Source organism: Impatiens glandulifera, unplaced genomic scaffold (assembly GCF_907164915.1).
Source record: "Impatiens glandulifera unplaced genomic scaffold, dImpGla2.1, whole genome shotgun sequence".
Taxonomy (NCBI): domain Eukaryota; kingdom Viridiplantae; phylum Streptophyta; class Magnoliopsida; order Ericales; family Balsaminaceae; genus Impatiens; species Impatiens glandulifera.
This window is the reverse complement of record NW_025918975.1, coordinates 9,472-27,016: the sequence shown is the minus strand read 5'-3', so window position 1 is coordinate 27,016 and position 17,545 is coordinate 9,472. Positions and strand designations below refer to the sequence as shown.

At 32.5% G+C, this 17,545-nt stretch overlaps 2 protein-coding genes across 8 annotated transcripts; both read left to right on the top strand.

Moving 5' to 3' along the window:
* The first annotated feature begins 2,016 nt into the window (after positions 1–2,016).
* LOC124917245 (ACD11 homolog protein-like) lies at positions 2,017–3,375 on the top strand. The gene is made up of 5 exons (XM_047457715.1): positions 2,017–2,144; positions 2,239–2,485; positions 2,558–2,730; positions 2,799–2,944; positions 3,014–3,375. Exons 1-5 carry the CDS (start codon positions 2,119–2,121, stop codon positions 3,118–3,120), a joined length of 699 nt encoding a protein of 232 aa, XP_047313671.1. The 5' UTR covers positions 2,017–2,118; the 3' UTR covers positions 3,121–3,375.
* Positions 3,376–7,426: 4,051 nt separating this feature from the next.
* On the top strand, positions 7,427–17,155 carry LOC124917246 (serine/threonine-protein kinase prpf4B-like). 7 transcript variants are annotated; one of them, XR_007097095.1, is made up of 15 exons: positions 7,427–7,922; positions 8,400–9,196; positions 9,230–9,715; positions 9,804–9,979; positions 10,427–10,626; positions 11,313–11,381; positions 12,290–12,362; positions 13,026–13,182; positions 13,279–13,570; positions 13,655–13,769; positions 13,883–14,046; positions 14,148–14,222; positions 14,321–14,739; positions 15,142–15,560; positions 15,654–17,155. XR_007097095.1 is itself a non-coding variant. In XM_047457716.1 (12 exons), the coding sequence occupies exons 1-12, from the start codon at positions 7,578–7,580 to the stop codon at positions 14,507–14,509; spliced, it is 3,171 nt and encodes a 1,056-aa protein (XP_047313672.1). In that variant the 5' UTR covers positions 7,427–7,577; the 3' UTR covers positions 14,510–14,947. The 7 variants fall into 7 exon arrangements, 1 of the variants encoding a protein (XP_047313672.1); XR_007097094.1 differs by having other exon boundaries at positions 8,400–9,715; positions 15,142–15,206; positions 15,521–15,560; XR_007097093.1 differs by having other exon boundaries at positions 8,400–9,715; positions 15,142–15,206; positions 15,518–15,560.
* Positions 17,156–17,545: the final 390 nt, after the last annotated feature.

Genomic DNA, 17,545 nt, shown 5'->3' with positions numbered 1-17,545 from the left:
CCCTTAAATTACCATCATGAATAAGCCATGCAAGGCTTTTTGTAATGACTGTTAATTACAGTTTGTGAAAATCTGGTTATTTAGGAATTTCTCGATGAATATAAACCTATGAAGTAGCTGGCTATGTATAAAGATAGATCCTTGAAGTTGATTCCATTTTCACAATCAAACAAAGTTTAGACTGAGTTTTTTTGTTTTGAGATTAAAAGATTTCTGATCACTAGCGGGGTCTTTAGTCGTTGTGTTAGGTGCTCATCCTTAAGGATATGTATCTTGTGTGAATTTGGTTAAACCTTGTTTATGCTTGAGTAATGAAAAAATGATTTATTTAGGTTAAAAGACTTGAATAATTGTTATTTGTGATAAATTAAAATTGTGATTTACCATGTTGGTTATATTCTAATTAAGACTCTAAATTTGATCATATATCTAAGTGTTATAAACATATACAATAGGTGTGATTATTGATTCGAGTATTTTGTCGATTTTTTGGATAAATTTAAATTCGGTCCTATTAAGATGGTTTGTTCTATAAACATACATAATATGTGTGATTATTGATCGAGTATTTGGTCGATTTTTTAGATAGATCTAAATTTGGTCGTACAGAGGCCGCGGTTTCCTCAATCAAGCATCTAAATCTGATAATTTATAAGATAGATGGGTTATATTAGATAATAGGTGCATTTGATAATTATTTTATTATATATATATATATATATATATTTATTTAAGATATAACAATTTGATGTTTTTTTCTTTGTTTGAAATTGTTATTGTATTGATATTTTTTTTATTTATTTAATTAATTAATATAAAATATAATATATATTGAATACGAATTAAAATAGTTCAATTATTCAATAAATATATATGAATACATTATAACTATTGGATGGTTCTTACCCAAAAATTATATGAAAAGTTTTGTCCTAAAGAACATTCAGCATGACAGGTTATCAGATTAATAATTGAGCCAGCATAAAATAATAATCATAATTGAGAATATACAGATCAATATCTTAGCAAATTAATACAGATCACAATAAAGAGAAAAAAAATTAGTACAATCATAAGGGAAATTAAAAAAAAAAGAAAAAAAAAAAGGGAGAGATGACAATATTCCTATTATTATTATTTTTTTCTAAACAACAATTTCTAATTTATATATATATATATATATATATATATATATAATCAAAGTTTATTACCGGGTGTTTTAGAGTATATATAAAATGGGTGTTTTAGAGTATATATAAAATATTAAGTTAATTCGATATTTATTTAGATATTTAAGCTTAGATATTTAATAATTCATATTTCACATATTTTAAAAAAAATTTAAAAAACAAAATGAAATAAAAATTTTAATATAACAATTTCAAACAATTATTTATTTAATAAAAGGAATCGAATTGAGTCGGTATAACAATTGAGTAGTTATAATCAATTTGAACACTCTTAATATCACTATCATTTTAACTGTCTATTCATTTTATTCATCAATTAAAATATATTTATTTTATTTTTATTAAATTAAATAATTCACTATTTTTTTTTTATAATTCACCTTCCAAAATAACCTGAAAATTTAATGAAACAATCCTAAAAAAACATCTTAAATGCGCTGTTTTAATTATGTAAATGATCACTTTGAAATATTCTGACGAAATTATTCCGTCGCGTAACGCGAATGCAGAATCGTCACGCGAAGAGAAAATTTGTGAAATTACCCCGTCACGTCATGTGAAGGGCACGATCATTCTGAACTTTTCATGAGTTTTTTCTTCACGAGACGATTCTGCCCTTCACATTACGCGATCGAGTAATTTCGTCAGGAGTAGTCATTTTTGTGTACCCGCGCATTTAATGGTTTTGTCAAATTTCTCTTTATACCTAATAAATTTTTTATAAAAAACCAAAAAAATATTTAAAATCCAAGATCAAAGAAGCTTGGTTAATAATTTTCTATATATAAATAAATAAGACTTATATCTTAAGAAAGAAGAGTTCTCTTCCCACTTTCCAGGTTTGTGCGGTTAACGCTATCAAAGAACTTCATTAGTAAACCTCCCGTCGGACGCCGGCCGGACCTACGGCGACTTTTCTCATCAATCAATGGCCTTAAGATATCTATTCAACAGGTAACAAATCTCCGATTCATCAACTTTCTTCTCTTTTGCTTCCTAAATATCCTTTTTCCGTTAACAAAACGTTCGATTCCATCGTTTAATCTAGAACTATCTCCATGCCCGCCGCTATCGATGAAAACACGCTCTTCGAAGATCCTAATAACACCAGAAGAACTCCGTTATCTGCTGTAGCGGAAGCCTTCGAAGATCTTTCAAAATTAGTCAATAGTACCGGAAACACCTCCGGTAATCTCAGATTGAAAACGTTCTGCGATGCATGCTCTTTAGTTTCCGTCTTGTTCGGATCTCTCGGCATAGCTTTCAAATTCGCCGAACTTGAATACGTCTCTAAGGTTAGATCATTTTTATTGCAAATCGCTACAATAGAACTTCAAACTCAATGTTCCGATCGAATTGATAAACAGGTAGATAATCTTATGGAAGCGGCAAAGAGATACGAGAATTTGAATATTATCATTGATATTGATGTTAAAAATGATTCAGTAAGAACACCTGGAAGTAATTCACGCAATCTAAGGAGAGTTAGACAGGGGCTTGATCTAATTAGAGCTATTTTCCAGAATTTCTTATCATCAGAGTATGTATTCTTATTTAACTTTGATATATAATCACAGATATTGAATTCTCATCTTCTGTATTTGACAGATTTTGTTCACTTAAAGATGCAGCATCAACAGCTTATGCTGATGTTTGTGCACCTTACCATACATGGGTAGTTAGAACTGCAGCTTATGCTGGTATGTGTGCTCTTCCAACAAGAGAACAACTTCTACTCAATTTGAATGTAACCGGTGAGTGAATTTGTTTCTTCGTTTATGTTGATTTCGTGTATGAGAAAACTGATCTGTGGTTGGTTACAGATGAATTGGCTGAGAAAGAAATGAAACGATATATCAAAGCTTCGCTGCCTGTTATACAATACATTGACAAATTGTATGTGTCGAGGAACATTGGCTTAGATTGGTAGTGCCACAGCACAAACCAGGTTAGAGGTTTTCGCACCATTAATTTATGAAGGTTTAGGTGCTTTGTATTATTTTTTCTGTTGTAAGTTTTCTCATACTTCTTATAGATTAGTAGTTAAATTATGTAGACATTGAAGAATTTGATTGATGATTAGATAAGAGATTGGTCGGTATGCTTGTGTTATTTGAATTTAACTCAAATAACCCGAGTATCCCATCACCAATGTTATTATCAAAAATATTGTTTGAATCATAAACCGGGGTAATTTGTTAAAACAGACTCAAATAACTGGTTATTTGAATTGTGATGTGGAAAAGATTATTCTTTTAAAAACCCTTTATCAAACATGGTCATGACTGCTACTGACCATTGGTTCAATCAGTTTTTTCTCTTCTTTTGAATGCTATGGTTCCTCACTTTAGTAGAAGTCGAATTTAAGAACTTAGATTTTAATATTCTTTACACTTGAAATATGGAATGAGTTATCAATCTCAAAATTAGCTAATTGAAATCAAAAGAGAGGTACAGCACAATAGATGATGATCTTAGTCTTCACCTAGAAGAAACGGTCTGCATCAGTAACTACAGTTCGGTTTTACTTAAGAAATAAAAGGTTTCAGGTTGAGTCTCAAAGAGGGTCATAACTGTAGGGGTTTTTGTTAGCAACCTAGAATAAACCCGGGTCACAAAAGAAAATAAATTTTGAACACAAAAAAAATCTTATGAACAGTGAAATGGAAAAGTTTAACTTTTAATTTTAACTGTATATTTATGAGTTTTCAAATAGTCTTAATATATGGAATGCTTGTTTCTCTAATTTAAGTAGGGATGGGCATTTTGACCTAAACAACCCTTAATTTGTTTACATCGAAGTTCAGACAGGACCTTACCAGACCAGTCATTCGGTGTCTTAGTGTTTCTTGTGACTTCGACAAAACAAATACTCAAATTTTGACATGTTTCACCGTTACTCATCTCCAAGTGCAAGGCGGTAAAAATTTGGAGTTGACTCTTAAAATCTTACGATTTCACGTATAGTTAACGAGTGTGATTTTAAGTAAACTCTTAAATAGGTAAACTCTTACGATTTTAAATTTACGATAATAAGATTTTACGAGTTTATAAATAATTTCGATTTTACGAATCTATACGATTTTACTTTTATAAAAACAAATTTAAAATATATAATTTCTTAAAATTGACAAAGTACAAATATTTAATTATATATATAAATAATAATAGTATATAACTATTATTTTTTCAAACTAAACTATTTCACGTAAAATTTAGATTTTACGAGTTTACAACTAGATAACGATTTTACGCAAACTCTTGATTTTGACAATTTTGTTCAAGTGTAAGTGATATAGTGTAAATCAATTTGAATATCCCAACTTTGATAGTTTGTCGTACTTATTTTTTATATCTACTTTCCAATATTATATTTGATTATACATATACATAAAACACAATTTTCCTTATTTTAATGAAATAGTTTCTTAATTTTTTTTAATAATATGTTAAAGAAAACATAACCGAATCTATATCTCAATCAAACAAACCATTTAAATTTACTATAATGAAATTATTTTAAAAAAAATTAAATGATGAACACCCTGAATTTAAGTACATAAAAGATCTTGTCTCTATGTCTGAGTTGATTTAAACTTGTATCAAAATTAATTCTAAACATTAATTTTGTGTGTTTTAACTATAAAAAAATTTGAAACATGAAAATCTTTGCAAATATTTTGTTTTTGTTTTTGTTGAAACATATACATTTTGTAAATAGCATCAAAGAGTTCACATTCAATATATATATATATATATATATATATATATATATATATATTAAATGAAATTAAACACAAGCAATTCAAATAAACTCTTATCATTTTAGAATGCAACTATCTCTCAAAATTTATAATATCATCATTATCCCATTCGAATGTAACTCTCTTGTAAGGAATATAATTAGGAAAGCATTAAAGAAACTTAAATATAAAATTAAACTTAAAAATCTTCAAATTTCATTTTCTGAATGCCTCAAATCATATGTTTGCAAAATCACAGGGAAACTTGTGAAAAGTAACTCTTAGTGAGGATATGTATTGAATGAGAAGTTGCAATGTCATTTTTTATTTATAAGAAAGTGTGAATCAATTTTAATATTTTAATCTGCCTTTCGGAGTTGAAGCAATGACTTTTTGATTGAAAAGTTATTATACAAATATTCGTAATATCTTGCATTTAGATTTAGAATGAATATATTTAATATCATTACTAAAAAAAAGGCATTTTTTTCTTTGATCTTTCTTGTTTTAGGACTAAAAGTAATGTAATCACCCCCACCACTTTTGTGCTCTTAAACCCCTATTATTTTCAATCAAATTTTAAATTATCAAGATCTCACCATCACTAATATCTAATCCAAAGCAAATGAACAATAATTTATATTTGCATTCTCCTATGATTAAAACAAATAGAGAATTTAACATCCATTCCTCAAAAAGTAACTCATATATTAAAAAATCTCTATAATTATCAAGCAAACAATGAATCATTCTAACAATAAACTCGAAAATAAGGTCGTGAAATTATTATCTTCTTGAATGATGGTGATTTTATTGGAATTTTTATAATGATAAAATTGTTTATTTCTTTCTAAAAGAATAATAAAAAAAAAATCTCAAAAGCGCTAGTTTCACCCAAAAATACTTTCAGTCGGATTCAGTTACCATTTTCACTAAAAAAAAATAAAAAAAAATACATTAAATCGAAGTGAGTGATACGCTATGTCAGAACTAAAAAAGATTTAATAAATATTTCTAGAAAAAAGATTAAATTTCTACAACAAATAAATTTGACATGTTTATCAAAAAAAAAAAAACCAGATAATAATTTAATGTAAACATAAAATTAAAGTTAAAAATATATAAAATAGAAAGTCATTCAATTGATTTTTTTTTTATATAAGAAATTAATTCAAATAATGCATTACAAATATATACATTAATTTAAAATAATAAAAGGTAACATCTAAAAAATTAAATGAACTAAATAAATTTTAGATGTTAAATAATAAAAATTTACAAAATTTAAAATTCTAATAAAAATCATTTAACAATCACACAATTTCTTAAGGGTAACTCCAAAATAAAGTTATAAGATTTCTATAACAATAAGTGATAAATAGGAGTAAACTAATGAAACGGTGTCAGATGAATCTTTATCCGGAATTTTAAGTGATAGTGAAATTTGTATTTGTCTGAAACTTAGTAAACAACGTCGAAAAAAGTTATACAAAATAATTACTGACTATCTACAAATATAATCAAAATAACGAGAAACTCATACAAATTATTAGAGAAGGCTTATAAAAGGGCATGTAGAAGAAAAATTAATTCCCAAAACTCTTTATTATAAAAATAAAAAATAATTCAACATCATATCCTTTACTGCAAAGAAAAATTCAGACACGAACTCATAAATCATCACCAATATAATTGGAGGGTATAAACAACATACGACTCACCAAAAATTGAGAGTATTATTCAAATCAGAACGGAGCTATGTCAGCCTACCCCATTTTTTTTACAGTACAATGTGACATTACCCTATAATTTCTTAAAATTTTAATTTAATACAATATTTTTTATATAATTTTTTAAAAAAAAATACAAAACTTACATCCACTCTCGTTTCATAATTTTCTATTTATTTTTGTAAGTCCACCCAAACTTTGGATTCCTAGTTCCGTTCCTGATTCGAATTATAAAATTTCGAGGCGACAAATTCAATCCGGCTAAACAGAATTCTATATCGAACAAAAACAACATCAATTTTTTTTTTTGAATTAAAGGAGAACTAGAATGATAACCACGACTATGACCTCCGCATAAACTCAAAGTGCTTACATATGAAATCAAATCCGTGACATTTTAGTCTCTTAAGTCCACTCTTACCGCTGAACCACCAATTCAAATTTGAGTGATGAAAAGAGAGACGAGACACGATTTAAATTGAAAAAACCATGAAAGGGCACAGAGACAATGAATGTTCAACTTCTCTATAATTTTTTTTTATAAAAAAAAATAAGATTTCTAAATATTATTTTAACAGATTTAATTCATATATATTAAAAATTAATATATATATTTAATTATTTAATAAAAAATATCTAGTCCAAAATCAAAAAAATAAATAAAAAAAGTGAAAGAGATGGGAAATAGAGTAACATGGGTGAGATTAAGAGCGCGAATGAGAAGGAAAAATTAGAAGATTGTAAAATAGGCCCGTCTCTTCAATTAGGTATAAAATTGCTCATCATATTCCTCCTAAATACTCGTGCCCCCCGGATTGTTATTCTCGCGCACTCGTAAGTTCTCGTTTCCCCCTTCCCATCAAACCAGGAAAACCTAACCCTAGATTTCGTGAACCTGCTCTCTAACCATCATCATGGCTGGCGATTCTCAAGACAATCTCCGTCGCAAGCACCGCCGGCTTTCCGAAGATGACGACGCTGACGATTCCACCAAGCTCCGCAAGCACCGTCATCATCACCATCGTCACCGTGACCACCTTCGCAGCAGCCGTAAGCGTGAAGGTGAAGAACAGCCAGAGTTGCAAGTAGAAGAGGAGGTTTTGCTTACTCTTCCGCCGCCGTCAACTGGTGATGTCGATTATGATATGGAGGAAGGAGAGATTGTTGATGATGTCGGTCCTTTGAAGATGCGATCGGATTCTGATGTTGAATCCAAGGCTGCTCGATTGCTTGCTGAATCCGATAAATTGACAATCACGGTCTGTACATACTGTTCCTGCTCTCATTTTTTTTGGATTCATGTTCACTGTATTGTATGCTTAGCGTAACATGAATAGACTTAGTTTTGCTCTTTTGTTTAATTTTGTTAGAAGGTGAAATCCAGTTGTTATTTCAGCGTCCAAAGAGAATAATAATGCTATGCCTATTTTTTCTCCTTTTTTATTTGGCATGCCTTTACTCAAATAGTAGTGGGTAATAGTATCTTCAGAGCACACGAGGCTTTCTCATTAAGCACTAGACAGATCCGAGTTCCGTTGCATATTTTCTTTGAGGCAGCTTCTTCTCTAGGCATTTCATGAAGGTTGATGGCTTTCAGTTAATTTGTAAGAACAACCATGCATTTTGTTTATTAATTTGTTAATGTAGTCTTCTGCTATTTCACGTGTCTCATGTTCATTTTCTTGCTTATAAAGTACGAGTTTATAGCTTGATTTGTTGAGGCTTTCTTATTACAGGGAGTTAATGAAGCTAAGATGAAGCTTGAAGAAAACACGGTGAATGGTGGCCGTGGTTTGGAGGTATCTGGAGAAGCCAAGAGTGACACCGGGTTGCTCGTTTGTTCCAATCTAGATGTCAAAGTGAAAGCAGCTGATGGTAGCAGTATTCAAAATAAGGTTCCTAATTATATGAATGGTGCCACTATGTTAGGATCAGTTAAAGAGAATTATGATAAAGTTGTAGAATCACAGTCTCCTGTCAAAACTAGCAACAGGAGAACGATATACCATGTTAGCGAGGATGGTTGTAGGAGTCAGAGCAAATCAATGTCATCTGGAGATGACAGAAATGTGCAGAAAAGCTTTGTGTCCTCTCCCCATGACGAGAGGAACAAAGAAACGGGTTATAGTAGGGATAGACCCAAGTCTCATGATAGATGCAGGGAACGATCTCGTTCACATGAAAATGTACTGGATACTTCCATGCCAATACATGCCCAAGATAGCAAGAAATTTGTTAGTGATTCAGAGGATGACGATAACATGATTGAAAGAAACAGGGACTCCCAACATGATAAAAAAGATATATCCAAGTATAAAGAAAGGGAGAGGAGTTCTAGTTACAATTTGTATACTCGACACCCAGATAGGCATCGTAGCCAGGACAGGGAGGCGAGTTGGGATGGACGGCACAATGATAGGGAAGGGAGAGACATGGACAGGGATAAAAAAACTGAAAGACATAGGGAGAAGGACAAAGAGGATGGAGAAAGGCAAAGGGAGAGGGATAAGAAGAGAGATCGAAGACAAGAACGGGATAGAGAGATGGATAATGAAAAGTTGGCCAGAGATAGAGAGATGGATAATGAAAAGTTGGCCAGAGATAGAGAGAGGATGAGGGAAAATGATAGGGAAGGAGAGATGGATAGGCAAAGGGAGAGGGAGAAAGGAAGGGAGAGAGAAAAGGAAAGAGACAGGGACAGAGAAGAATGGGGGAGAAAGCGGCAAAAGGAGAGGGAGTGGGAGAGGGAAAGAGAGGATAGGGAGCGAAGAAGGGAGAGGGAAGATAGGAGCCGAAAGAATGAAAGGGAGTGGGAGAATGGAAGGGATAAACCTGGAGGTAGTGGAAGGGATAGAGAATCTGATAGGAGCATCCGGCATCATAAGAACGAAAAGGATATTGATGATAGCTATGATCGATATAGGAATTATGACTCCAAGAGTAGGCGGTTTGATGAATCACAGCATAGTAATAGGGTTAGTAAAAATGATAGTGAAAAAGTTGGTCATGTAAAATCTGATCACCTGAAAGATGAGAAAGAGAAATCTAAGAGGTATCATTTGATAACTTTAATATGCTTGGTGAGGGAACTATACTCTTTATGTAAATATTAATTAGTTAAAATATGATTTTGTTCACAGAGAGGTAGCTGAGATAGAGGACTATGAAGAAAAAGTTGCCTTACAACTTGCAGATCAGGAAGAGGATGATCTTGATAGAATTAAAGAGGAGAGCAGAAGGCGAATGCAAGCCATCCTTGAAAAATATAAAGCTAAACCATCACATCAAGTCAACAAGCCTCAGCCTAAGGACTCTGGTATGGTACTTCAGAGTAGGCTATTCTTTGTGCAGTAATCCCTTATTTTTTGAGAATTAAAAACTTAGTTATCTGATATCATGTGCTTTATCCCTAATGGTTGACCATCATTTTACAAAATCCAGCTTTGGCCTTGCAGAGGAGGATTCTGATCTTTGATAAATGTTGATGAAAATATTGACTCACCCGCTTCCTTCAATTCCTCAAAATGAAGTAATAGTTTTGTGCAACTGCTTTGTTTGCTTCAGAAAGCCTTAGTATCTATAACTGATTTTGACCTTATTATAGTTGTTTTTTAATTGCAAGACTTTATCCTTTTTTTTGTGATTTAAGAACTATATGAGCAACATCTTAATGATCTAGTCTACAAAATAAATGTTCCTAATGAAATTTCATATATCTCGCACTACTTTTTTAATTTAGTATAGATGATAATTTTATGTACAAAAAAGGAAAACACTGCGTGCTTCTTTGTTGACGCTTCTGCTGATCGAACTGTTCTGGAAACTTCAGATGACAAGATTGACGTAATTGATAACAATGTGGATGAGCCTCCATTAGCTGTTGTCAAATCTCCTCTCCAGAATGAGGGTTTTATTATTCAAAGTACTTCTGGTGCTGGGGGTCTGGGAGAGGGTTCTCCAAAGGTGCGTCTGATTGTTTTATCTAGACATGTCTTGGATTTTCATTTTAGTACTTTCCGTTGAAAACTTCTTTTGTTGCTTTGAGCTTCCAAACGTGTATGAAATCCGACCGTTGTGGTCTCATGGTGATGGTCTTCTTTTGTCTTTTTCTTCTTTAAGTTTTTGGTTTTTGTTACGTATCAGTAGGTTAGTTTGTAGGGCATAAAATAGAGGCCCCAAAACTTATTATGTGATCTACTTTTACCACCAAGAAATTGGTAGATATATGTTAGACAACTGGAGTTTTTGTTAGTATGTAGACAAGTGGCACTCTAAGTGCGTTATATTTAAAGCTCTACATCTTTATAAAAAGAGATGATCTAAATCAATTAAATGAATGAATGAAACTACAGTTGTCTTGGCTTCTCATCTCAAATTCTCCCTTCTCATACTCATCCTCGATCAATTCTTGGATAAACCATATCCTGTTACAATGGAATCAAAATCAAAGCTACGAATCATGCTATGGAAAAAATGAAGAAAATAAGATGCAACATATTTAATCAAAGGAATGTCTGAAAATATGGTTATCTTGGCCTCTCATCTTATTTTCTTAGTCACTCATCTCTCAACCAATTCTTGGATATGCCTTATCCTGTCACAATGGTATCCAATTGGAAGCAGTCTTAATGTTATATTTATTTTTGCAGAGTGAGAGATCACAGGGAAGCTTTTGTGATGATATTTTTGGGGATTCACCAGCCGGAGTCCGTAAAACAGTAAGTTTTGTTTTGGATTTTGCTCTCCTTTTTGATTGTTTTCATTACTCGTTTCATGCAAAACATGCATCATCTGTAGTGTTGAATTATCCGTGGACTAACAAAGTACCATATATATATTGTAATCTCAGCAAAATATCTAGAGCTACGAGTATGACTTTGATGTTTTTAATGTTATATTATGATTGTTTGTCAGTTTTATGCTTGTGTTTCAATTATTATGTTAGAAGTGTGATGCTACCCATCTCATGCAACTGGTTTAAATAAAAATGACAACTAGCTTTTTATAAGACATCATGATCTGTCAAAAGTGGCTTATGCATGAATATTTCCATAGATTCTAAACATGTATTCCTTGACACATTAGGCCTTTCTACTAGACACGTCTATAATCTTGAAATTCAGTCTGCTGGTTGTTCTTGTAATATCTATTTGTGTGGGGTGGCTGGGATCTGACAATCATATTTTTTCAGCATGGTAATGGTGTTTGACAAGATAGTTCTGTGCTTGAATGATTCTTTTAGCAAAGCTGGGTAACTGGAGATTACGTAAATATTTCAATTTTTCCTTTTGGTTTCTTAGTGCCTAAGAACGTCACTTCAGAGTTGGAGCTGCATATTCAGTTTGATTACCAACAGGACATAGGAAATCTCATAGTATGTGAGACCTCTGTGTCATGTGGGTGTCCATGGTGTGATCAGAATGTAACATTTTCCTGATTTTCTTTTAGCTTCAAATTGAAGCCTGACCATTAAAATGTTATATATGATGTTCATATTCTTGAAGCCTGACCATTAAAATTGAAGCCTGACCATTAAAAGGAGGAGCTGTCATGTAATGATAACATGTGCATTTGTTCATATTCTTTTATTCTTTTTCATTGTTTCTTACTGAATCCTTTCATTCAGGCTAAGTTAGATGGTGTAGCTGTTGAAAGGAGTGGTCTTCATGACAATTGGGACGATGCAGATGGATATTATAGTATGTATTACTGACATGATTGTATCCTCTTTCATGATCCTCTTCCACCAATTGTCTTTCTTCTTAATTTATACTGTCCCATATATAATGCCTGGCACTTCACTTCCTATGCTTAAGTAGAAAACATTGAATCTGTTTAATGATGTCATTATTTTGTATTGAACTTATATATCTCCTGCGGCTATTAAATTGTTAATACAGGGTTTTTAACTTGTAGCAAAAAAAATCTCTGGAGAGAAGTGATTGACAATAACAACAGATATTGCAAATGATAGTTTGACACATCAGTGAGAATATTTGTCATAAGAGAGCCCAAAAGTGATTACATTGCTTTCAACCGAGTCTATTTTAGAAATTGGCTATTTTCTATATGAGTGGGTGATTATAAGATTACCTTTTATTCATATACTAATGCCTGAATGCTATGAAAAATTGTATCTGATAGCAGAAGCCTTTAGTTCTACATATCGGTTTTCTTTTGTTAAAAATGAAACTTCTGAGTATTGTTATGATTTTTTTATCTTGTCTAAAAAAAATGTAGAATATAAGATTTTATTTTTGTAAAAATTATCATTTAGGAAAAACATTGTCTCTTTGCTTGAAGGTGTTTAGATTATATAAGTTCTATAATCTTCCTTCTTACATGTCAGACTTCCCTTGCAGGTTACCGAGTTGGGGAGCTACTAGATGGTCGGTATGAAGTTATATCTGCTCATGGGAGAGGAGTCTTCTCAACAGTAGTTCGTGCAAGGGATCTTAGGGCTGGACCTGGTGATCCTGAAGAAGTAGCAATAAAAATTTTACGCAATAGAGAGGCAATGTAAGTTGTTTTGTCTCTCATTCTCTTCTTTATATTCTCAATGTTGAGGTAGTATGTTGACTGACTTTGAAATGCTTTTGTTTCTGTATGACACAGGCTTAAGGCTGGTAAAGAGGAGCTTATCATACTAAACAAATTAGTCGGTGCTGACCCTGAGAATAGGAGACATTGTGTCCGTTATCTTTTGTCTTTTAAATATCGGGACCATCTTTGTTTAGTTTTTGAATCTCTTCATATGAATCTGCGTGAAGTTCTTAAGAAGTTTGGTCGCAACATTGGACTTAAACTCACCGCGGTTAGAACATATGCTAAGCAACTATTTATTGCACTGAAGCATCTCAAGAACTGCGGTGTTCTACACTGCGACATAAAACCAGATAACATGCTGGTAAATCTCGAGCCACTTTTCATTATGGTTTGGTCTGTTCAGATGTGTAAATAGGGTTAACATTCTCTTGATTGGTTTTCTTAGGTAAATGAAGCAAAAAATGTTCTGAAGCTTTGTGATTTTGGTAATGCAATGTTTGCTGGCAAAAATGAGATTACACCTTACCTTGTCAGCCGCTTTTATCGGTCCCCTGAAATAAGTAAGTTTTCCTTTCTTAAAGATATGTATGTGAAAGAATAATTTGTGTGTTGGATGTTCCACTTATATTTGTTGCATTATTAATATTGAGACGCTAATTTCCTCTTGATGTAGTTTTGGGCTTGCCATATGATCATCCTATGGATATATGGTCTGTCGGGTGCTGTTTATTTGAGCTCTACAGTGGCAAGGTACTTTTCCCTGGGGCTACAAACAATGACATGCTTCGCCTTCATATGGAACTAAAAGGACCATTCCCAAAGAAGATGCTTAAGAAGGTAATGTTGAGTTAAATTTGTGCTCCTATGTCTTGTTCAGTTTAAGATTAGATATAGCAGTTTTTAGTATCTTTGATTTTCTTTTCTCTTCATTCTAACAGGGAGGTTTCATTGAGCAACATTTTGACCAGGACTTGTGCTTTCTTGCCACTGAGGAGGATCCTGTTACTAAGAAGGTAAGAAATTGTAAATAATATCCAGTGTTTTGTATCTACAAGGATGTATATTCTTACCTGATTTACTTATTATCTTGTTTCTCTATTTATTTCTGTAGACAATGAGGAGGTTGCTCCCCAGTATGAAGCCGAAAGATATAGGCACAATAATTACTGGCTCGCCTGGTGAGGATCCGAAGATTCTTGCCAATTTCAAAGATCTTCTGGAAAGGATCTTCGTGTTGGATCCAGAAAAAAGATTGACAGTATCACAGGCCTTGAGCCACCCATTTATCACGGGCAAGTGAACAATGATGCTGATTTTCTGAGTCCAGATGCTGTTGCCCTATTTGTATATTATGGCTAAATTTATATTCAGATTGCTAATAATTGGGCATTTATCTGTCTTCATCTTCTTTGTGATGGCTTGGGGAGCTTCAAGCAATATTTCTGCCATGGGGAAAAGTGGAAATAGATGCATTTGGTCTGACTACCTCTACCATGGCGGTCGTTTCAGTGGAATGTTTACTGTTCTATTGTAAGACAACTTTCCAAGAGGCGTTTTTCCTCTTTTGTAACCAGTTTTAATGATGAGCGATTAATTTAACATCTTTGGATTAAATGTTTGTTAGTTCTCTCATTATTTTCCCATCAAATCAAGTACATAGAACTGTGTTACTGGATCTATATGCATCCAAATGATATCAGGGTGGTTTTGAGAGGCTAGAGGGATTGCACTCCTAGTATTTGATCTTTATGTTATGCTTGTCTGTGTTTACTCATTGTTGATTGGTTTATGGATAACCGGATATCTTTCCTCTTGGCTCTTAGTATCCAAATTAACTTTTCTTTTGTTAGTTAACGGTTTATCGTTTAACTTAACTATCTAGTATACTCTGTGGATTGGATCTGGGATGTTCTAATTTTACTTTTCATTCAGGAGATCTACCAGTTCAATGAGGCAACCGTGCAGTGCTTAGTTGCATTAAAGGCACTCTGAAGAAGGTACCATTGGTTTGTTTGTTAGGAGCTTATCAAGATACCATTCAAAATGCATCGCATAATCACTTTATTCATATTTTACTTGTCTTCCCATTCCAATCTTTATATGAATACAATGATGCTTTATGTTATATATGCAATTATTACCTTGTAGATGAAACTTTTCCACTGATTTACTCTTGTTGAGCATTCAGTATTTCATTTCTAGGACATGATTTTTGTATGTTAGCTTGTTTATTTTCCGAATTTGCAATATTTTCATACGCATACCCTAATGAGATTGCTTACATTGCTCCATGCATTGTTCCTGGGAGGAGTTTGCATGGGAAGCTGCAGTTGAAGTTGAAGTACATTCTGGTAAGAGCCTGTTCTACTAACTTGTTCTTTTGTCAATTAGTGGTTAGTTAATGTGTATTGCTGGAATATTTGATGTGTTTTCTCCCTCTGTAGGTACGTCTTTAACTCATTCTTCAGCGATGTTGGTATGTATATCCACCCTAATCAACTTGAAGTGTACCCCTTGTATGATGCTACAGTAGAGCATTCTTGAAATAATTTTATGCTTGTTGGGTTTTCTTTATGTATATGCTTATGTATTCTTGAAGTTTATTTGTTAGTTTATGACAGTAATAAGGGTGTACCTAGAACTTGGTTTTGCTTAATTTGACTTGCTGTTGTAAGATTGGGATTTAGGTGGATGTATTTTCTGGGCATATACTATTCAGTTAGTTGGTATATGAGAAAGTATGCTCTCTTGGAAGAGAAAAAAAAATTACTGCAGAGCATAGACTGATGTGAAATGGATCAACATCATTAAGAGCTAAACATAATTTAGCGAACCCTAGGAAGAAGTATCAATGTAGTGATAGTTAGATATTCATTACGATCATCTTTGTTTTAGTGAAATTCTCCTTTTTTTTTCCATTGCTTTTGTTACCTGCTTTTATTAAGATAGTTCTACGCTTTATGAGCTTATATGAACTTTACCAATGTGCTAATTGTTGGATCTTTTAGTGTCGAACAAATGTTTAATAGTTGTCTATTTCTTCTTCTGGTTTGTGATAAATTCAGTTATCCTGGCCAAAAAAAGGGGTCCTAACTAGATATGTTAGTGTGAATAACTGATCCTTGAAGAGTGTCATGTTCAGTTTTGTGGATAACGGCTAGACCTTTATAGTTAAATTAAATGTTTATGATCTAATACCTGATGTTCATGTTTCTCATTTCATTACATTATTTTCCATAGACAATTAACTATACCTTATACTTTGCAAAATTTCTATTAGAAAGCGTGGAAAGATCATGCATACCTCTTTTTTAAAAATATTTTATACTGATGTAAGATACTAAGGACTGCCTAAGAGGAATAAAAGAAGGCAAAACACAATAATGACCAACATAAAGTATGTTCAAAAGCTGATGAATTCTATATAAAAAATATATATAACAGCCACCTGCAACCAACTCCAAACAGAACAAAAACCAAGAAGTGTGTTGTCTATCTCATTTAAGTCCTCATAAAGAGGACTGCTAGCTGTTTCCTGTAAAAGCTTTGAGAAATTACCCATGCATACATTAAGGTAGGGAGGAAAGTATACATTGGGAGCTCATGAGCATTGTAAAGTATGTTGCAATCTGTTTCATTATCATAAAATACAAGGTGGGGCATAAACATTTAAGAGTGGAGTTGCAACTATGGGAGCTTTTTCCTTTACAATGGGAGGTTTTTGCATTAAGGTAGGGAGGAAAGTTCCAGCTGGAGGTGAAAAAGTATGCAACAGGGACCAATTTATTTTAAATTTTCTTGAGTTGTTAAAGTTTGTATCAATAAAGTTGTTGAGATGATGACTTCTAATACATCAAACAATGTCCACACCAAGTATTGGACACATGACCTCGACGTTGTTCGGTTAAACAACTCAATCATCAAGCCAAGTCACCTTGAGTTTGTACTTGGTAGTAGTGAACACTGGCTATACTTATTTAGATTTTAGTATGTACAAGTTGGTTTTCTAAATACACACTTAAGAAAATCTAATATATTGCTCCCTTATTAACAAAAGTTGTAATATAAGCAACAATGTTATAGATCTTTCATGTTGGGTTCATGGTCGCGTTGACTACTTGCCAATATTTGGGTCATTGGAGTATCATAATTTATGGGTATGCTTAAGTTGATAACCAACTTGTAGAAACCTATTTGAAAGAAAATAATTTATTGAAGCATGTCGTATGCTAAGGAAGTAACTTCAATTATTCTAGATCTTTCATGTTGGGTTCATGCCACATTCCTTTTTCATTACATTATCAAACTTCTTGAATTTGACCATGTATATGCTCCT